At 31.8% G+C, this 23,931-nt stretch overlaps 1 protein-coding gene across 1 annotated transcript; it reads right to left on the bottom strand.

The window, feature by feature from the left end:
• Positions 1-10,505: 10,505 nt before the first annotated feature.
• On the bottom strand, positions 10,506-23,262 carry LOC132941216 (ankyrin repeat and sterile alpha motif domain-containing protein 1B-like). The gene is made up of 16 exons (XM_061009159.1): positions 22,587-23,262; positions 17,041-17,121; positions 16,670-16,826; positions 16,082-16,227; positions 15,740-15,862; positions 15,441-15,673; positions 15,182-15,356; positions 14,912-15,122; positions 14,284-14,850; positions 14,034-14,202; positions 13,709-13,972; positions 13,500-13,645; positions 12,782-13,231; positions 12,398-12,667; positions 12,008-12,310; positions 10,506-11,923 (listed from the first exon to the last, which is right to left on the bottom strand). The coding sequence occupies exons 1-16, from the start codon at positions 22,688-22,690 to the stop codon at positions 11,660-11,662; spliced, it is 3,663 nt and encodes a 1,220-aa protein (XP_060865142.1). The 5' UTR covers positions 22,691-23,262; the 3' UTR covers positions 10,506-11,659.
• Positions 23,263-23,931: the final 669 nt, after the last annotated feature.

The raw sequence follows: 23,931 nt of genomic DNA on the forward strand, positions 1-23,931 counted from the left end.
TTTCACTTCCGTAAAATTTTTTTTAAATGATTAATACAAGTAAATAAAGTAAGTAAACTGTTTAAAACTAACGCTAATTTTATAACAGCAAATTTATTGGGTGTCTTCTAATATTTCGTACATTAATACCTATATTAAAAATATATTAAAATATATTACATATATGTGTGAATTATACATACAAATTACGAATTAAAATAGGTAGATACCGTATTAGCTAATTATAATTTTTGATTTTAGGCGAGGTTGTCATAAAAAGCCATGAACATTTACGGATATTATACTGACATACTGTATACAGACTACAGATATGCGTCCGAATAAATAATATTAAATATTATTTTGTTATTTGTTATTTCTATTATTTTTATTATTTTTATTTTTATCTACTATGCATATATACATATAATATACCGTATTTTTTATTTCTTAGTTTGAAAATTGTTTTTAACGTACTTATTTAAGATTTTTATTTATAATATACTGGAAGAGAATATTCATCATTATTTAGTATATATTATAATATTTATAAGTAACTTGGGTTCAGTTAAACTGTGCCCACGAGTATTGTGTAACTGTATTCATTTTGGAATAAACTTTTTCTAAAAATTATATAATTTTAAAGTAATTTTGTGTGTTAACACATTTAGTATTATTTTTATATTTGTTTGTTCAAGCATTCATAAGAAGGATTACAATTTAAAATAAAACTTAAGTTCTAGATCCCGAAATTGAAAACCGTATCATGATATTATTATTATAACAATATACTTTATAAGGTACTTTTGTATAAATCGTTTGGATACTTACAAAATGCGGTCTCCACTTTAGTTTGGGGAAAAAGTATGATACAATACTTATATATATATATTAAATTTTAAGCTGAAATAAAATAAAGAAAGTTTTACCAAATTCACATTTTTATTTTTTTTTCCAGCTCCGAGATTAATTTTATATTTTTATATCAGTTCACTGATGTCTTGTTCTTTTTTATATATAATATATATAATATTTATTCTCGAGTCATCGTTCTTGCGGAATTGCCATTCAAAAAACGTTCGCTTATCCAAGGTGAAAGAATGGAAAAAAAAATTAGATATATATATATATAAAAATCTCTGGCTTTTCCATCATCGTCATCTTATATGCCAAAGGCGAACCCTCTCCTCGGCGTCCCTTAACCATCCCTTATTTTTTTTTCGATTTCCAATCGTCGTATGTATCTAGCCATCGGCCGCGATTGCCCAGCCGACCGTGCAACCCCTGAAAATAAATCTTTACGCTGGAACGGATCCCAGTTGTTGTGCGCGAGCTGGATTTAAAAAATAAAAATACAAAATGATGAAAAAACTCTCATACACATACATATATATATATATATAAATGCGCTCGCGCACATATATTATTTTATTATTATTATTATTATTTATATATATATATTATATATTATAGAAAAGATGAGAAAACCGATCGGAAATAAACGGCAGAGAAATAAGCGTAATAACGTTATACTCTTTACTTATTATTATTTATTTTTTAGATCAGGGTTTTTATATCCAGCGATTATAAAGAAAAAATATCTCTCTAGATATACCTATCTTAAAGAGAGAACGATGATTTCTACGGAGTCTCAATAACCAATGTATGACGTAGTAATATTGTCCATCCGGGAAATCGGGAACAATCTTTTGCCCAACGTATTCATATATATATTTTAGTATTTTTATACGTTATACCACATGGCGGCTTACACACTAGCTGTAATATTATATAGGTACCTACTAGAAGGTCAACGGCGAAAATGCAATCTAGCAGGAAATACTCTTTTATTGTATTTGAAACTTCGAAAGGAAAATATTCGACGACGATACGTCACAATAAAATACTTGGATTTATTTATTCCAAAAACAGTACCTAAAGTTGAAGTTTATAAATTCAGTTAGTAAGCTAATGCTCTATTTATAATTTTGTGGTTCATTTTACACTGAAATACTTTATCGTGTATGTATACATGATAAGTATAGTCAAAAATAATTTTTGATTTTAAACTTTAGTTTCTTATCTGGTAGGAAAATGAATCTAGTTGATACTTTACAGAAGTAAAAATTAAAAATTCCCAGGAATTTTCAAAAGCGTTAAGAAAAACAAAAATTAATGTATGGAAAAAACTAGTACTTTTATGCAAAACCAGTTTTTTTACAAAATTTTTTTGATGGAACTAAAAAATAAATAACTGCAGATATTAGAATCTAAAAAAAGATTATTATCATAATATTCTGATTCTTTTTGAGCTATTTTAAATTTATTTTTCTATAAATATCAATAAAATTTATTTCGTTTGATCAAACAATTTGAAAATTGAATTCGAAGGGTTCCTCATTAGTCATTAAAATTACCATTAAAAAAATATTAAAGATACATATGCACAGTTTTTTTTTACAAGCTTATTTAGCTAAAAATTTGGTAAATTCATCAAAATCTAGAAAATTTGCAAATTATTTTGTAGTTATAAAATTATAAAATGATCAGTTTTTATAGCTAAGGATTCAATATTTAAAACAAAGTTCTCATAAGTAGTTCATCACAAAAAATCTAAAAAAATATATAGACACTTTTTTTATATTCCTATTTTAAATTCAAATTTGGATCTCAAAATTCTTACTTTAAGATCTCTTGGGAAATTCTTACTTAGTAACTTACTTTGTTTCTTAGTCTACACCATAAAACGAAACTATATTACTGACCAAATTTCATACTCAAAGTCATAACGTAGTTGGTTCCGGCTAAGCGGTAATGCATCAGTAAATCGGAAATTAGTCAGTCAGTCATCATGACAAGTACCTTTATATAGATAGATAGATTAACAATTATCATTTATTATTATATTAAATTTTAACACTATACATTTTCTTTTTTTGTAAAAAAAATTATTGCCAACATTTTTGATATTTTTTTTGTATGCCCACTGAATAAAATATTTAATTTAAAAAAAACCGATAACGTTTCTTCGAGAACATCCACTTTAATTAAATATTGCGATCACGGTCATGGTCATACGTTAGCACAAGCCAGTAGCCACACTAATAATTCGTAACGTTAATTTTCCGCTCTGTTGTTGATAGTACTATAACAATATTATTGCTGACGGTACGATTTGTTGGTTATTCGAGTCGTCGTTTTTCCGCAAACAAAACGATCTATTATCATTGTAAATACAGCGTGTATTTTATTATTTTGTTACAAAGCAAATATTTAATTGTTACAGTAAGGATATTTCATAATATTATATATTTATAGCCTGCAATTATAATTGTTTTTAAATACCAATCTGGTTGTCTAAACGGTATTCAATAGAAAATTAACTCTGTTTTTCGATAGTAAAAACAACACAGCTTTTAAAACTAGAATAACATTTAATATAAAATGTAGATTGTAATTTGTAAGTACACAAATCATTATGAGTTAAAACAGTTCTCAGAAAATATGTAGACAATTGTTTTAAGATTCATTTATTTATTTTAAGCTTATCATTCCAAATAAAATAGAATTCCAATGTACATACTACTGAAACATTAAACATTAAAAAATATGTTTACGCAAATACAATATATTTGGTAATAATATTCCTAAAAATAGGTATCTATCTACAATAAACGTACACATTAGCGTAATACACATACACTCTAGCGCTTTACGTACACACTAGCGCTCGCTAAGGTGTGTCTGTCAGGTAGCGTGGGCAAACCTATCGTACGGTATTGTTGTAAACTTAACACGTATTGTTATTTGTCAATAAACGATGGGAGCCAGAGGAGAAGTCATGCTAACGCGGTTCCTCCTCTGGCTCTCGATAACGCGAAATAAAAAGAAGGTATCTATAATAAGGGCATAATAATATAATAAAGTAATCGCTATAAAAAATTATATTAAAATATTGTACTGTAGATTTCATATTTATTTATACGGTGGGTGTATACAATTTTTGGATCGACTTGATCCGATCTACCGTCTACGTCCACTGCATCTTAGACAAAGATCCTTAATGTTCACTTACTCCACTGTTACGCGGTCCCACATGGCTTGCATGATGGATTAATCTATATTCTATAGTGGCGACTGGTTCAGAAAAAAGACTAAGGGTCCGTTTTACAATCATAGTTTAAACCTCGGTTACGCCAAACCCACTGATTTTACCAGCCAAATTCGGTGGTTTAACCTTAGTTTCACGATTGTAAAACGGGTCCTAAGTATGACAGCTGTGCACAGCTGACACAAAGTGAAGTGTAGTATCCAAATGTATTAAATAAAATTTATAAATACAGCGAAACTTCCATTTAACGAATTTCTCTTTATATTAAAATGATTTTTTTTGCTGTTGCCCACGATACTTCACAGTAGGTAATTTCTCTGTATTATAATTTATAAATCACTGGAAAAAGGACCAAAAAGTGTAGTGTAGGTTTATTTACAACGCCAAGGCGTCATAATAAAATAACTATTTGGTAAAAGACAACGTAGGTATATTTATTTTATAATTGTTAATTCGTATATTTTTGTAAATACCTAGGTAATGTCACTAATTGTATCGAATTCAATTACGACGCAGTATCTATACCGATTGTAACTATAAACTACTACAAAAATCGACGTCTACATAGGCGCAATTACATCGGATTTTTTTTTTTAAATCCACTTCATAGTGTTAGGTAGTGCATTGCAAGAGTGAAGAGTGCACGAGAAATCAATTATTATTGTACAACTAATAAGTCATGACACAATAAGTGATCGTTCTGTACCTAATTATATTTTATTTGTCTTGGTTATGTCTTCCTATATGCGTAATATTATACATTATATTTAGCGCTAGTATATATCGTTTCTATCAACGTTCAGAGGTTCTTACGGTCTCCTTAATTTTCCGTATGATCTATAGGTACTCGCACAAACATGCATACACAATACACTGCGCACACATCGTGTATAGTTTAATGTTTATAGTACATATTATATTATAATATATGTATAGGAACGGTACATTATATTAAACCAACTCGCGTGGGCGGCGCTATTCGTGTACACGCTCCCATTATTTTTTCCAGCGGCGCACTTACTTTGTGCTACACACACGAGAGGCTTTTTCGTTTTCAAAACGCTTTTAATCAAAAAAAATAATAATAATACGCATCGCGCCGCAGCTATGGAAAACAGTGGGAGGGGGTCGGCTGCAGACCTATAGGTATATATATAATAACCGTTGTCGCGGTTTCTTTTTCCTCCTCCTTTGGTTTCCATTTCCCTAATGGCCATACGTCTATACGCGATGAAAATACCGGCGCGTTTCGGGTACGCGAGCAAAAATAATAAAACGGAAAAAAATATACATTTTATCTGTACACGCGACGCTGACGAGCCACAAAGACGCGTCATCCATTATATATTTTATATTTATGTTATAGCAGTATGGATGGGTACATGCGACTCCGTGATTCGCGTATTATTACGTACGCCAAGCCTGTGGGGCTTTGCCTCCCCTATTATTATTATTATATGCAAAATGTTTATACGTACATAAAGACTGGTTGACTGGAGGCTGCGGTGGAGGTAGGCACAGTGTCGCACCCTCATCATATCGCATTTTTCATTTTTGTATAATTATAGTATAATGTAAAATGTGAAATGTGAGGTACCTATTGACAAAACATTAAAATTCAAAATATTGTTTCTTAAACCGTGTGCGCGATGCCCACACGCTGTATATAGTACTGTATACAGCTAGGTATAGGTACCTTTTTTCAAACTCATCAAGTTGAAAGCAGATTTGAAAGCAGATATTATATGAATCCTGATGCTATATCTACTATTATATAGCATATAATCCACATCAATTTAATTTTTTTTTTATCAAAATTGGTTTTTCCAAATAAACTCGGCCCCTCTGATAATTTATAGTAATGCAGATATTCAAATTATGTTCAATGCAATATTTAAGTTATTTTCACTTACCTAAATTTGTTATGTTATTTAACTACCTACTTAAGGAGTTTCCTATGACTATACAATTTTATTATTCTCAAATAATAACTATGTTTTTTTGTTTAAATTGTTACGATATAGATAATGATTTTGAAAATGTTGGTATACTTAAATCAAAATTTGAACGAGTAGTTTGAGGTATTAAAATGTATGTACTAACAATAATATTAGTTCTAGTCTCTAGTCTCAGCCAATTTTTATCTATAATAAAAAGCTACTTGTCTTAATTTCGTATTAGATAAATTGATATATCGATAAATATATTTGTAAAAAGTATCATCAGTTTATTAATTCACATAAAAAAGGTTGGATTCGATTTTAAAGAATAAGTTATTTTTGCCACGAGGCACCAGCTTTTTAAATGCCGTAGAACATCTATTAGGTACCTACTACCTACCTATTTGAAAATGTTGGGTTTGAGTAGGTACCTATACTTAAATTTCAAAACTCAAATAAATGTATAGTTGTTAACGGTAAAAATGGAGGTCGCGAGAGGTTTATCTGAGTACGTATACACTTGTAATGATAATAATATATCAATCACAAAGTAAGTGCACCTTTATTAATTTCATATGTAACAATAGTCTATAAGACTATAACTAGGTATATATAATCATAAAGACATTATACATGGTTAAGTATATAAGTAGGCATCATTAATAAGTAGGTACTTTTATAATAATTACAATACAACTAAAATGTATATTTGTATTAATAAACACAATAAATATTTACGATACTCCAGATCATAAAAAGTATTACACAAACAAGTAATCGACCAGTCGGAGCTTGTCGTTCATTATGCGTCGGAGATGACTTGTTTTTTGATTATTTCCTCACTCATGTCAGAATATTTCTACATAAATACATTCATTAATGTATTAATATATTATTTGAATGTTAAATCACAGAATCAACAAGGTTTATTATTGATATTTATGTAATAAAGTAACTAAATTATTTTATCATATAATTACTATTACACGTACTGTTCAAATACATTGGGCGAGGGGGATGATTATGATAAATAATTACTAAAGTGACAGTATTAGTATTATTATTACTCGTCAAAAGTTCAATATAATTACTAATAAGCATAATTTACTTGAACGAAATAGACAACAATATTTCTGGGTGGCTAATATTCACAAAATTAAAGAGGGGTGCTAGCCCTCCCCCTATAGATACTCCTATGCTGTTCCCGCAAAGCATAGATGTCGGTAGGTATGCCTACTTAAACGTACTATGGTCTATGATGATCTGGATATCGTTGTTTTCGATGCTGCAAATTGTATATTATTTTGCATGGCCCCGCCCATCTTACTGTATGTTGTAAAATAAAATAATTCTAGATCCTCTGCCGACCACGGTCTATGTAGCTGATGATGTAAATAACGACGACGGCGACGATTGTATATTTATACAATATATATATATACATAACAATAATACGAAAATAATATGTAGATTTTTCGGTTAGGTTCGGTTTTTTTTCTCCCGGAGACGAGCGTCTGCGCCCTGGGGGAGTATTGTAGATGTACATATTATATATTATTACTACAACGCGTCGACGACACAAATGGACGATATAAAAAAACTGCACCAGACGATGAAATCGCATATAAAAATAATATAGAAAGACGTTCGTTAATTTTGTGTTTTTTCCTCACCACTATACTGTTCTGCCGGTCGTTTCTCAACAGCTGATGCTGTTTCCGCAATAATAATGCAAATCCACGCGGCGTCCATTCGACGACGGAATATAAAATCACGCCATTTTGAATAATTTATACAATAATAATGATAATAATAATTATACGAATGCGATACCTACATGCTACATAGCAAATATACATATTACCTACACAAAATGGTCATATTCTCTCCAAGGCGTTCGTATATTAAATACAGCGGGATTGCAGATATTATTTTCGTACATGTTTATAATTAACTCTAATAGTGTGTGAAGTTAGGCTAAATTACGACGCCAAAGGGTAAGTTGTAGTGCTCAATCTGTAAGTATTCGTAACTCGTAAATTATTTATTTTTTAGTATTGTTGATTAGAAGAAAACCCCAAATTGATCTGCCATAACTTTACATTAGCCCTCCACCCCACCCCTTACAACTTGTTTAAATTACACCAGTCAACCAATTTACAATAACTTAAAAATTAAACTCTACAACATATATGATTATTCCTGTGTAATTAGGACAAAGAGAATAAACACATTTTAGGCTTCTAAGAGTTCTGCAACTAGTGTATGTATAGTTATACGACACATTCAATTTCAAGTATTTTGTATTCCAAAGAGTGAAGAGACTTTTTAAAAAATGTCAACATAATAATGGAGTTGATAACAATTAAGTATATATATTTTATATAGGCAACGTGGGACTACGCCTCAAGGCGACTTAAAAACTTGTCAAGTTTTTCAACCGAATAAACAAACGAATGGTTATAAGAGTCAGCGTAATATTACATGGTAAACGAACATAAAATAAAAATCTTAAATAATTACCAAAGTGACCAGAAAAACTTGATGGAATGTATTTTAGATTCTGAGTGAAACGATGAATGTATTGATTTTACAATGATGTGTGTTTTTTTTTTTATTTTTTTTTTTATTTTTTTTTTTATTTTTGTGTCTGTGTACACGATAAGTAGTCGAAATAATGCTTCGATTTTCGACTTCAGTATCTTGTTCGATGGGAAAGTGAATATCGTTGGTGCATTGGGGAGGTCAAAATTTTAATTTCCCAGTAGTTTTCAAAAGCGATGTGAAAAACAAAAGAAAAATTAAGGAAAAACGGGAATTTTTACGCAAAATCGATTTTTAACAAAATCGATTTTGGTTATTGGTGTAACTCTAAAACAAATGACCGTAGATGCATGAAATTTTCACTGGTTGTTTATATTTGCATTTTCTATACACAATACAATTTTGAAAATAATTTGACTTTTTTTGAACTGTTTACGGACATTGTCAGTTTTCAGTTTTTTTAAATTTTTTTTCTATAAATATCAATAAAATTTTATTTGTTGGGTAAAAAAGCTTGAAAATTTAATAGAAGGCTCCTAGGTTATTGTTTCAAAGGCAGATGAAAAAAATTAAAAATCCTTAGTCACAGTTTTTTTTTATACACGTTTAAAGTTCAAATCTTGAAAAAATACGGAAAAATCACGAAAATTTGCAAATTATTTTGAGTTAGAAATTCATAAAAAATTTTCTTTTTAAATCTAAGATTTTAAAATCTAATACAAGATTCCTCATAAGTTTGTCTAACTTTATCAAAAAAAAAATTTCTACAAGAAAGTCAAATTAAATTTTTATGAGCGTTTTAAATTCATATTTTTACAACATTAGATATTCACTCGATTTCTCATGTACCGATTTCCTTATTTTCTTGTAATTCAAAAACGAATAACTGTAGATACATGAAAATTTCACTGAATGTTTATATTAGCATTTCCTATACACCATACAATTTTGAAAATATTTTGACACTTTTTGAGCTGTTTACGGGCATTTTCAGTTTTCAATTTTTTTAGTTTTTTTTTCTATAAATATCAATAAAGTTTTATCTGTTGGGCCAAAAAGTGTAAAAATTTAATACAAGACTCCTGATATATTTTTACAATAGCAGTTGAAAAATATTGAAAATACATAGGCACAGTTTTTTTTTATAAGCATTTAAAGATCAAATTTGGACAGAATTTATCAAATTTATAATTTAATAATTATTTTGTAGTTAAAAATTTATAAAATGTTCAACTTTTATAGCTAAGGATTGAAAATTGAAAACAAGGCTCCACGTAAATAGGTTATTTATAAATTACTTTATTCACAATAATATCATCAAATATACTTGGTAATATCATAGGCTGACTGACCGTTTTCGCTCAGAATCGTTTTTCTTATACAATGATATTATATCATTGAATTCAAATTTAACACCATCCATTACAGTGACCCACTTGTAACCTACTGTACAGCAGAGCGACATCCACTTATCCACCTTTTTTAAATATGCAATATTCACAAGACGTGATAGAAGTTTATAACTTGCAGCAGGTAACCAGGTTAACATTTCCAAACAGTTTTAGATTTTAGCTGATGACATCTAAGTTACATATTGTACATACATAATACATAAGTATGTATTAGATGATATACTTACCTCGGTATTTCATCACGCCGTCTAGGGTCTGGGAGACATCTCGAATATGAGGCTGTACCTATAATGCGAAAGTCTGACGATCTGTTTTCAAGGAGTTTATTACAGGCAGCAATATATAGGCCTTTATAAAGAATATATATATATATATGTCCGAGCCATGTGGTTGTTTGCAACATTGCGTGTTAAATGATCATTAATATTAATATGCCTGTACACAGATCCTATAACATCCGAACTTCATATTAGAAGGATAATAACGGATAGTGGAAGCGAAAATAAAATCGGCATCAAGTTAACGTACAACATGTAAGTATATTTGGTTTTTTTTATCTTTGGGGGTTAAATTTCACAACAATGATTGTAGAATGGCACACATGTTCACAACCAGTTAACAAAATTAATTTCAGTGACATGGATTAACGTACATGTTAAAAATATAAGCAACGGTCTCATGTACATAATAATAATAATAATAATAATAATAATAATAATAATAATAGTTATATAATACTATAATATTAACGTGTTCTATTTCAGAATCGACTAATAGTAAATATCATATATATTATCTAATAAATATTTGTCTACGATAAAATACATTAAAAAGCGAACAAACAAACAAACAAACAACGTTCAACAACTCAAATGCTATAGGTGGTGGTGGCCCAAAAGATGGATATTTAGAGATTTGAATGCGTGTTTTCACACACGAGGATATGTTAAATTACAGTAATCTAAAACGTGGGTAAGTAATGAAGATTTGTTGGTGTTCAAAACCTCGCTTAAAAATAAATTACAATAAAAAATTGAGATAACATTGGTCATATATACAAATAATAAATAAATAATAATACAAATAATATAAAAAGGCTTTATAAATATCACAAAAAATTGGGAGTAAAATCAAATTTGGCCTCGATTTTATTTTTATGGCTGATGCATTGTATCATTAAGTCGAATAGGAACGCCTGCCTTAAACAGTATGATCTTAGCACCTATCTAATAATATTAAGTTAGTGAACCTTGAAGTTAAGATTATTAATAAAATATGAATTAATTATAAATAAGACGTATTAGGCTAATATTTTCTAACGATCTACAAGAGAATACGAGATACGAATAAATATCTTAAAATCTGATATTATAAACAACAAAACTTATACTTCAAAACACGTTTAAGTTTAAAGAAAAATAATAAATATTTTAAAAACAAATTGTTCGCTAGATTGAATTTTCTTATAAAAAGAGTAATAATATATCAAGCATGTTATGTTGTTTTAATATTGAGCGTTTTGAAAGAAAAAATTGCGTTATTTATGCTATGCACTCATATATATATATATACTATATATACAAACGCATATGAAAATATGAAAATATTTGGTAACTGTTTGAACTCAATAATGTTTTGCTGAAATTTCTAAATATATATGTTTACGAGTAATATTAAGACTTTTCGTTCGACTCGCCTTTTTGGATACCATTCACTTTGATCTCGTTCACGGAATGTGATCTAGCGTGCTGATGGGAACTGCTCCGACCGTCCCGAGTACCTGTGATCATGTTCGGCAACATGTGGTTGGCCGAGTGTGATCTCGTGTGACCGTTATTGCCGTTCCGATTGCCCGCGTTGGTCTGACCTTTGAGCGCCATTTGATAGGCAACTTCAAACGCTTGACCCAGAGTCAAAATGATTTCGGTTGCTTGATCCTGTAACAACGAACAGATAATAGTTTTTACAAACGCCACCAGTAGTATAAATTTGATTATAAATTCGATAAACGAAATTCGCACCATGGAAGACACGCTGAACACGTGGCTGTAATGTGAACTAGTGTGATGATCTTTCGTAATATATGCAAAATGATTCAAATCATCCGCGTCTTGACATGCGCAATCTATGTTGCGAATCTCATGCTCGCACACCAAACTACCCGACATGGGGTCCATAAACCGAACACCTCTGTATGATATTACTAGCGCCACTTCTGGCAACGTTCGTTGGGCACCACTGGCCACAGCGTGTTTAAGTTTTTGAATGGACTGTTTAGTCGACTCCGTACCCCTGGGTTCTTTTACCTCGGTGGAACCCAAATACTAGAATATAAAATATATAAACCACGATGTTTTTCTCTATATCTAATACGTTCATGCTGTTTTATTTGTATTTTATTACAGGCTTACCGACGCTATGTATTTGACGTTTCCGGTGACCAGCGCCGCTGGCTGGTGTCTCCACTGTGTGATCAGCGTAGAAGGAACGCCAAAAAGTAGTTCTGAAGGTCCTCTGATTATGAGGTCATTGTTGTTGCGATTAGAAAAGTTTTGTAATGGTGGTGGAAGAGGAGCATGCCTGGACTTTTTAGGGTTGTGCCGGAGCGTAACAGTGCCAGACGCCACGTGGACCGAATGTTTTGAACCAACTTTTTCTTTTAGTGACTGAATGTTGTTTTTCTGTATCATACCACCATTAATTTATTAAAAATGCATGTAACGAATACAGTAATAGGTGCTTAACATTTGAAACTAGGTACTAAAATTACAACCATCAAGTTTATGGAAACTTACCAATTGCTTGAGATCGTTGCCAATATCATTTAAACCATCACCGACAGAAACAGCTTGAAGTAACTGGGACTTACTGTTATCGACAGATGACAGTATTCTTCTTCTATGACCAGGCTTGTTGATTTCTAGCACCGCAGTGAGTTCCACTTCCCAAATTCTCGCTATTCGCTCAAGATCCGTATACAAATGCTTTCGGAACGTATCTATGTAGCAAGCCAGCCCAATGCTAGTCAACCATTCTTCCATCTGTTTGGCATCTTCTTCGTCGTCAACTTGATCTAGATCAGCAATGGATTTGCTTTTTGCTTTAGGCGTGTCTTTGGTATAACGCTTTGACCAGAATTCTTTTACTAAGCATGGTAAATCGTTAGCAGATTCTAAAATCTTTGATCGATCGGTTTCGTTTTCTATACCCATGTCTTTTAAATCTGGTTCTACTAATACGCCACACTACAAATATAATTTAATAAATAAATATTTTAAATATAATTACTTCGATGGACATATTAAGTTGTAAAAATTATGTAATATATATCAATTAGTTTTTAAAACTAAAATAAAACTGACAAATTCGTAAATTATAATTTATTTTTACAAATAGAATGTCCATTAACTGAAATCTCAATAAATAAAAACAAAATATAATTTAAAATGTCAAAACTATGTAATATTATATAAATTTTTAATTTTAATATAGATACATCTGTTAAATACTTACAATAAAGTCCAAATTATCATAGCCAAATTCAATGAATGCATTAACAAAGTCTTGGAAACCCAATCCGAATAACCATGATTCGACCGTCAATGGACTATCATTACCATTTATTCGAGATTTGTCTTTGCTATCAGATCTATTTAATCCTAAAACGATATTTCATATGTTAAAATACGATTAAACAACATATAAATGAGAAGACAATTTACCTAGTCTGGCTTGGAATTCTTTTTCAAGTTCATTACACATAGATTCCTTAGCATTTCCGCCTCCTAGATTCGTTATTAAATCAGAAATTTTAGCCCATTCTTCTTGTTCATCGAACGGACTCAACATGGTGTTGGAACTTTTTGACTGATCTTCTGCGGAACCAGGTGATTGAGCTATGACCGGAGGGTCATATACAGTACGTAATTTACGTAAAGTCTTCGGTCTTTCTGCTCTATTACTATTGATTGATCCCCTCAGTAGTCCTGTTTAAAATTATTTTATTTGAAAAAAAATTATTATTAATTTATTTTTCAGTTGATTAACCTGCAAAGGTAGCATCCCCTACGAACTCTTCTACAGCAGTTTCTTCAGAGGTAGACACACTTTTATCAGTTAATAATGCATGAGACTCAGGTACCCAAGTAATCACTAATAAATCTTCTTCGATTTCTGTTTCCATATCTTTTGATTTTCTTTTTAGATTACTATAAATCTAGAGAACCCATTTATGGATTGTTTTATTTTACATATTTAATCAATTCTTATATTACTTATAAATGCAAATGTAGTTTACCTGACTTAGTGGTCTTATTCTAGCGTGTATGCTACGTTCGGCTTGCAATGGTGATGGCGGTGGATGATCAGGGGTAGGAGGTTGACGATAATGTGTAGGACTTAGAGGCCAGTCGGCTGAAGGCGTGTCATTGCCGTCGAGTAAACTTTCTCTGGATGATGAAATGGTAGTAGTAATAAAACCATTATGGTCGGAGACAATAACCTGGTTAGTTGTAGCAGGTTCTAGTTCGACACGTTTAAATTGCAAGCCACCCCGTGACAATATTGCACCTGGATCTTTATCGTGTCTTTTGAGCTTTCGTCTTGGGTTGGTTGTGCGAATTGGGACATTTTGGTAAATTGAAGTTAACGCTACAGGCTCTTCACCTGAAGTTGGCCGTAGTTTCATTTCAACATATTGATCAGCTGATTTCTCTCGACGTAAAACTTCTCCTCGACGACTTTGATCAGACGAAGGTGAGCCAGAAGTTGCATGGTATAAATATTCATAAGGTCCGCTACTGCTGTTAGCGGACACTCGAGAAGGGGAATCAGCTGCAGGTGTAAGTCTTTTAGATGCCACAGGCTGAAAAAATATTCACTACTGATAACACACAGGACTTAGAATAAAATAAAAAAAAACTTACAGAAATATTGGGTGCACTCGGATTCAATGGAGCCATTGGTAAATAGATTGAAGAAGATACGGGTCTATGACCACTAGAAGTTGTCGAAGAACTTATACTTACGGTGTCCAACTCAGGTCCCGAGAGAAAACTAGATTCTATTAAGGACCTAGAAAGTGGAGTAGGCTCATTTTTGTACCAACGGCCAGAATGGTAATTTCCATCGGAAATCCTACGATTATAATAATTAAAGAAACTATAAGATTTAAAACAAATTAATACTAGACTTACGCCGATGATTCCGATACACGGCGACTTTTGTGTTTTTCCCAGCGAGTGGGAGAAGGACTAGGTGATAACATGTTTTCATAAGGACTACTTAATAGAGGTACGGGAACCAAATCACCATTTTCACTCCTCCTTTCGGTTTCCATATCACTTTCATTATTATTATTAAACTGGTGGTCTTAAAAAAGAAATTTAAAAACAAAACAATTAAAATTAAATGAAATTAAGAAATAAAGAGTGCTAAGCTAAATTGTGTGTATACTTTGTAGCATGGCTGCTATTTCTACAGCAGGACCAGCTTTGGGTGGAAATTGTTTTAAAAGATCTTCTACTGTACGCCTATGTATGTCCCGTATATGGGTGTTAATACCATGGTCTAGTAATGTTCTAGCTACTTCGGTTTTGCCACATTGAGCAGCTTCGTGAAGTGCAGTGCCGCTACCGGTACGAACGTTGACGTCCATTCCAGCCGATAATAACAGCTCTACTACAGTCCTGATTGAATTTCATATTTTATTATGTAATAAATTTAAATTAATAATAATTAATCAAAAACCTTACTTGTGGCCATTTCGGCTTGCTAAATGTAAGGGAGTGTGAGCAAACATTATACCTGCCGCACGAGAATTGTACGATCTTATCAGTTCTGGTCGTTTGGTAATAATTAGTTCCACTGTCTCTAGTCTGTTCACAAAAATGAGTTATAAATTTAAATATTTCATAAACGTATATAATATATGAATATTTCATACAAATAAATATAAACTATATAATATGTATACAAATAAAAATATAAAAAAAATATTAGAAGCTAAATGCAATAAATAGGTACTCCTATTGCAGGTTTAATTATTTTTATTTCGTACGACATCGATAACAGAGATATTTATAACCAATTCCTACCTTCCATACTGTGCGCATAAGTCTAAAGGAGTTTCGTGTTTGTGGTTTCTTATAGTAGGATCAGCACCATGTTCTAGGAGTAGTACTACCACACCCGAATGACCGTGTTCGGCAGCACAATGTAATGGAGTTTCACGATTTTTAGTCTTAACATATTATTTAAAGAAAATACACTTAAGTCTTTTCAAAACACATTTTTGATAATAGGCGTGCGCATGGGGTCTCCAGGGTATGCCACTGCGACTCTGTTAAGGGTCCATTAGATCCTCTTAAAGACATTTTTTCTTAGAGTACTCAATATTAATAAATTATAAATATCGTTTTCAAAAAATGGTCTCGGAAAAAAATATTGAAGAAGTTGTAGCTGAAATCAAATCACTTATTCTGGCATAACGTCAACATTAATCAGTAAATATGGTTTTATAAAAAGTATCTAATAAAATTTGATAGTTTAATGACAACAAGTTGTGATCTAATTACTGCACTTTTATATTTGTCAATGATAGGGCCATACTTTTGTGTTGCATACCCTGCAAACGAAGTTTGCGGACGCCTAAGTTTTCAATATGTATAGCATTATAAAATTACCATATGATTCACATTGGGTATTGACGGCCCGTGGCAGAGCAACAAGCGGACTATGTCAACATTGCCCCTCCATGCAGCGTAGTGTAGTGGAGCAGCACCTTTATGATCAACTACATTTGTTGACGCTTCGTTACATAAGAGAAGTTGAACGATTTCCCTGACGATAGAACACAGCTTATAAATCTTTTATAAATTTAAATGTATAGAATCTATATTGGTGCAATACATCGCTTTTGTTTGTTTTTTTAGTATAATGTTATTTTAGCACTATTTCTCTACGCTTCATGACGTAGTAAATTGTATTCGTATAGTATTAATAATATTAAGTATTATTTAGGTATAATTATTGGTTAATCAAATAAATCACTTACTTATACGCATTTAATGAAGCATGATGCAATGCAGTAAAGCCAGTTTGATCTTGAGTATTTACTCCAGCACCTCTTCTCAAACTACACAAATAAAAATTAAATAAAATAATTATAAATATTTTAAATAATATAACTTATAATACAATTATATTGCAATCGGGATTTTTTATAATAAAAATAAAACTAATAAAAATATGTATTCCTACATATTATATAAATTATCTATTGAAAATAGTGATCAGATATATATCATATCAATAATTGAAACGCATTCCAATGGAATTACATACATTTAAGTTGTTACAACAATTCTTCCTAAATAAGGAATTTAATTTAATAGTTCGATATCCCTAATATAATATTTAATTTTCTAACAAAGCAGTCACATAATAATTTAGTTTAGTTCTTATATAAATTGATGAACACTAATTTATACATTATGATTCAAATTATAAATATGTCAAAACATTGGTTCGACGATAAGGAAATTTAACCATCAACGTGTAGCACCTACTTATATATTTCAACAGTAAAAAATGTAAAAAAAACTATTATTATTCACTAAACGGTAAAATATAAAGCTCGGTAATTTATTTAGTTTAAAACCATGCATAGCCGCATAGGTGCTGTATGAATTATAATAGTTTTAAGCGCAGATAAAAGTAATACATATCCCTAAATTTAAATTTATAACTTATAATCAAGAATTACCTAAATAATTAATGAAATTAGTCACTTATAAACAGGAGTTCAATTTCAATATTTAAAAAATACTTTTAATGCCTAATGTTTTAATCTTAAGGTTGAGCGATGAAATGAGTATCAGTATAAATATATTTATATATATATGTGTGTGTGTGTGAGTGTATATATAAAAAGTTAAGCTACCTAAAAAGTTCTTATCATCTTCTCAAAAAATGTGATTGTTGAAATTGGGGTTTTGTGTCTCAATTTCACAATATACGAAACATTACCCTCGTATAAATATATAAATTGTCAAAATTCGAAAAGCCTAAAATCAATTATTATTATTTATTAGCGAATACCGAATAGTGAAAACTATAATTAATTGTAATTACCTACCTAACCTATAGATTATTTTAAAAACATAGGAACAAATGTACAAACTTTTAAAGTTATATATTTTACCTACTAAATTTTTTGATATAAATTTTTAATTTCCATCCTTTGATAAATGTCTCATCTTTGAGCCTTATTAAAAGACATTAAATAAAATACAATTTAGTTACATTTAACGCACTACAAATCAAAACATACTTAATATATTTAACAGATTTTAAATTTCGAACTATTTTATATATGTACCCACTAAAATGTAGTAACTTATTGTTAGTGTTGTAAATAAAGGAAATTCTTAATCAAAAAACAAAATATAATAAAACAGTACAATAGATACACATCGCTGCAAGCCTGCATCTCATTATTGTGGATGGTACCTACTACCTAATAGACTTATACGAGGACTTACATGTTTAATTTTAATAGAAACTCTATGAATGAACTAGGTTGGGCCGTGGGCCTCTTGACTTGATCCCCATGTGTAATGACGCGTAATGTGCAATCGTAATATTATTATAATATTATGAACACTATCAATTATTAGTTATTAGTTATTATTCATTGTTTATTTGTTTTAAATAGTACAGCGGCGGCAGCAGGTTGAAAATGCGTTGTTAACCGAGTTATTAATTTGTGTTTCATAATGTGTTCGAAATCTCTTTCATTGTGTAAGTGAGCGCGTGCACACATGAAGCAAAGTCGCGGCTATAATATTTTATGAGATCGATAATAATTAATTAGTAATTAGCTAACAGAATTTAACTATATTGGGTACCTATCTACTAAGGACAAGTAGCACATATCATGAACACCGGTAAACCGTTTGAAACTGCTATTGAGTCAATTTTACAAAAAGTACTTAAATAGGAGGTACTTATAGATATAAACCTGAACATAATATATTATAATAAAATGTGTAACTATGGTACAACTTATAATGATTATAAATCACAATTACAGTTTATTAAATTAAATAAGACAACGTAATGCAACCGAAACGTTCCATAAACATTAGTTAGTTCCATTAGACGTTAGTTAGGAAGTATATATTATACAGTATAAGTATATAATACGTCGCTATACAGGACGCTCATTAAAAATAAATAAATTATACTACCAACATCAAAGGTCATTTATTTTTTTCTTTCTTCGAATTTGATTCATCTGGTTATATCAGATTTTTCTTTAGAACAATATATCAGCATTATACAACTTTACTGAAGGTAGTACAATTTTCCAAATACTTTCACATTCAAGTAGTATTAATTATTCTTTTAATTGCATTCGTTAAATGAGATTTCTTAAGAGCTTTATATTTGAGTATGTATGCCATTATAGTATGGTTCAAGTATATCTTTTTTATTTAACGTAATAATTACACTAAACAATTTTTAATTTTCACCTTTGCTTTTAATTTCGTAAGATTAGATTAGGTATTTTACAAATTGGTAATACATTTTAATGTTCGACCAATTAAATAATAGTCAAATTTAATATTTATGTCAGAAATTATATTACATATTTAAATATTTCCTAGTTTCTATGATTATTTTCACTCTTACTATTGTTGTGGCTATCTTCTTAACGGAGAAACTCGCGTACGAGTGATGATATCTACATGATATTGATATTATATACCTATATAATAATCTTAAAGTAAAGAGGATAGGCATATCAAACTATTGTTGTGCATATCATTTTAAAAAAGCCGATATATCAAAAAGTATAATTTGACAAGTGAATATTATTTTAGCACGTCACCTATAAGGTGATCATATAGTTCAAATCTTTTTTTTCGCAGGGTTATAATGGCAGTTAATGATCATGGACACTTTAAAAATATCCAAAATATGCCATATAGAGTTTGTTCATAAGATAATTAATATTTGAAAAAGTCGTTGCCCTAGTATGGATGTCGAGTGTAGCACGTCATTGAGTAGGTCATTGTAATGGATGTGTTAAATTTAATAGAATTAAACTATAACCCATTGTGTACAATAAAAAGCAATTCTTAGCGAAGACACTCTAACTTTTTGGTTACTAAATAGTTATTTAAATATCAAATAATAATATTAAAATGTTCACAAAATATGTTCGTATAGGTATATTTTAGATTTTGAGTGGAGCGATTTTTTTTCATTTGTTTGTCTAAGTACACAGAGAAATACACTTTTTCTAGTAGAAAATTGGAGGGTCAAAAGTGGAAATTTCTCAGTCCTTTTTTTTTTTAAATAATTGGAAAAAAAAATGCGGTCATTTGTAGAATTTATAATATTATTATAAAAATTATTGAATGGTAATCATACCAAAAAGTTAGACTGTCTCCGCTCAGAAACTTTCTTCGTCGTATAAACATTAATTTGTCATTGAATTCAACTTAAACACATACATTACAATAACTTACTCAACGACGAGGTACCTACACTCGGCGCTTACCGTAAAACAGAGCGTTTTTTTTCACGATCAATATTATTAATCCCAATCAAATTATTTAAAAGTTACTGAGAAATTTCAACTTTTGACCCACTAAATAGTATAAATTAGATCCACTATTACATTTGCTACCAGAAATTACCCTGAAAATTGATGATCAGAGCATGTTTTCTACTAAACAAGGGGTACACAAAAAAAACTCATATGTATACCTATCATTGTAAAACAAACACATTTATTGCTCAGAAAACAAAATAAACGCAGAGTTTCAATTAATTGTTATAGTAGGTAGCAATTATTTATATTTTTACGATGTAAAAAACCAAACAAAAAAATATATACTATAGGGTTCCAAAAAATAAGTCGCTCCATTAAGTCGACCTAGTATTTCATTAAAATGTTTAATTTTAAATTAAAGGAATATGAAGTGCCAAGATTGTGTGTCCTATACGTGGTTCAAATATTCGTACGAACGACGAATGTGAACAAACTACAACTAACTAGGCACACATAATATGACGGGAGAACTTGTGTCTTACTTTTTTATATTTTAAGGATTTGTGATTTTGTTTTTCGTGAACGATAGAATACAGTATACTCATATATACAGTAATACTAAATACTTGTAATGAGTAACAACCATAAATCATTTTAAGTACATCGTTTATCGATTATCAGTCGAAGATGCTGAACTTCTAAATTGAGGTCAAACATCAATCTGTTGATTCGACCATAGTTAATATCTGAAGTATGTAATGATAATATAAACATAAACATTAAACACGAGCATAAACATGATATCGTTCAGTAGAATATTTTACTTTTAACTGTTGACGACGAGTTCGTGCAACATCGATCGTGCCACACAGATCGTAAAATAACTGTATTTTACGGTTAATTTATAGTTTTAAGAATTAATTACTTTTAAACTTGTTGATCCTGATCTTTGAAGTGTATTTATGCAAGAGAGTAGTTTAAGATCCATAAAATGTACTGGATATAATAGTATCAACGTTTTTTTGAAGTTTATTAAAATACTTGAAGCGTTTCATCTGAAATAGCTCGATTATCGATTTGTACGTTTATTAATACGATGAATCGTTTTAAATATCTGTGAATCATATTGTAATAATAACTAATCATTTAACAACGTCGTTTTCACTTAAATGACAATAATATGATGCGTTTTATACAATAGTGGTTTGATTCATTGTGCAGCCGACGAGTGTGAAACAAGGGGTTTTATCGGCGAAACATTAGAGTCAGGATAAAGGGGAGGAGGATGAGGTGTCGACACGGGTGACGTGATGGGGAACGTTGATGGTTAAAACGTATATATATAGGGCAAGTATATAATAGGTATTATACCTATTTTGAGAAAACATTGATAACCGTACGTCGAGTATTTTCATTTTTGGAACGGTACGATACTTAACAAAATCCTCGACAAAATCCTTATCAAATTGTCGAAGGCATAGACCGGAGGGGAAGAAGAAATGAGATTAAAGACTCCGTGGCCGCGTATCACGAGTTTATTTTCCCATAGTAGCAGCTTATCGGGGCATAATTTGACGTACGTACCCTGGCCCCCTCGCCCAACAGAATTTAAAATTTTTTTTATTCATGAATATTCTAATATACCTACTCAATTCCTGTGAACTCAAGAACAGGTTTTTGAAATTCCATTGAGCAACAGTCGTTCTAATCGAGAAAGTCTTAACGACCATCATACAAAAAAAAAACAAACGTGTGTATAGACACGAATATATCGCAGTATTCGTAGATGAGACTACCTCCCCCTACGAATTATTGTTAATATAATTATCACGAAGCATTGCAAAGTATTTCTATACCAGCTGGCGGCTATAGGCACCTATCGCGATCAAAGATCAATACATAAAATATATATTACACACCGACAGACATCGTACTATGGCGTTAACGAGTTAACGAGTTATATTCAATATTTACTGAACTTCAAAAGTCTTATTATTCAGTTTTCTATGAGGTGAATAGCACAATTATCATCTCACCTAGCCAGCGGTCCCGTTCTCTTGGCCTTCTGCACCAGTATCTTCTCCACGGCGTTCAGATTGCCGGTCTTGGCTGCAATCACCAAGTCGTGATCCTTGCCCATCCTCGCCGCCGAAAGTCTCTGCCCTAAGGTGCCTTTCCTGTCGTGTCGTTCGTCACACCGTTTACGCGTTTGCGACGATCGCCGACCGAATGTCGGGCACAGTCGTACGCTCTGTCCGTACCATATCCGCGATTTCGTCACCGGTCATCGTTCCGTTTTTCGCGTTTTGTCACGATATTATCACACACGAACAAGCGCGCGCGCACACACACACCGTAAGCGGACCATAACACAAACACGGGCGCCGCCGTCGATCGATGGCAAGGAGCCGCACCGTATGACACCAGGTGGGGTGGGCGCGCGCGGTGTGTCACTCCCAGTCGGTCAGCTGCTACTACTGCTCGAGCCGCCGCGGAATCGATAACAGAAGTATACGAACACCGACGACGACTTGATCAACAGTATTAACAGGACTTTGGTCTTTGGTAATTGGTAGACAATTGAACAGTTATAGACGGATGCGATAAAACGTGCCGAAAATATAGTAGGCCCGTCCGCCAACGTTTTGTCATTAATTCTGGTGGGAGTGCAGCGGCGGCAATCGCCGTATCAATATTACCACATTATTATTGTACGATACTACGATTTGCGTCCTGCAGCGTTGATAATAATATTTTCGTATGGGCACTACGATACCGCCACCGCGACACTACACCGGGCGTATACTGCTCCCCACCGTCAATATACAGTGCAGGCTGCGCGCACGGTTTGCACAGACGACCGCAGTGTTGCCGACTATGCGATATTAACGTAACCGTGGTCACGTCATTCGGGCCGTGACGAGTGTCTGCAGCAGACGGGAAGTGACAAACATTATTGTATGCGACGGACGGACTACCACGTACGGACTGTACGAGTGTGTAGTGACGTGCATGTTAAGCTCATTTCACCGGACGACAGATTATATTTTATAAATTTTTTTTTTTTTTGGGTTGAGGCTTCGACAACTGAGGTCATTAGCCTGTGAAACTGTGGGGGAGGGTACTGCAGGTTTTGAACACGTGTGTGTTTGTTTTGGCAGAATTTTTAAGTGGGCACCCGTAGGTATCTGGTATGCCCGGGTGGAGGATGGCGGCCTCTCTCTCCGAACACCGTGACTGCCCGAAGAAAAATACCACCCGTGGCCGAGTTCGAACCGGCGACGATGCGCGTCGCGACCGATGCCTTAGTCCGCACGGCCACTCCGTCACCCATTTTAAAATTATAAGTAAACAAATGTCACTAGATCCGAATTGTTCGGG

The sequence above is a fragment of the Metopolophium dirhodum genome, chromosome 3 (assembly GCF_019925205.1).
Source record: "Metopolophium dirhodum isolate CAU chromosome 3, ASM1992520v1, whole genome shotgun sequence".
Lineage (NCBI taxonomy): Eukaryota > Metazoa > Arthropoda > Insecta > Hemiptera > Aphididae > Metopolophium > Metopolophium dirhodum.

Coding starts and splice junctions, on each gene's coding strand:
- LOC132941216 (XM_061009159.1), bottom strand. CDS start 22,690: ATGGGCAAGGATCACGACTTGGTGATTGCAGCCAAGACCGGCAATCTG. Junction 15,863..16,081: donor TTATGCGCACAGTATGGAAG/GTAGGAATTGGT, acceptor TTTTGTGAACAG/ACTAGAGACAGTGGAACTAA. Junction 12,311..12,397: donor ACGTCAAATACATAGCGTCG/GTAAGCCTGTAA, acceptor TTTATATTCTAG/TATTTGGGTTCCACCGAGGT.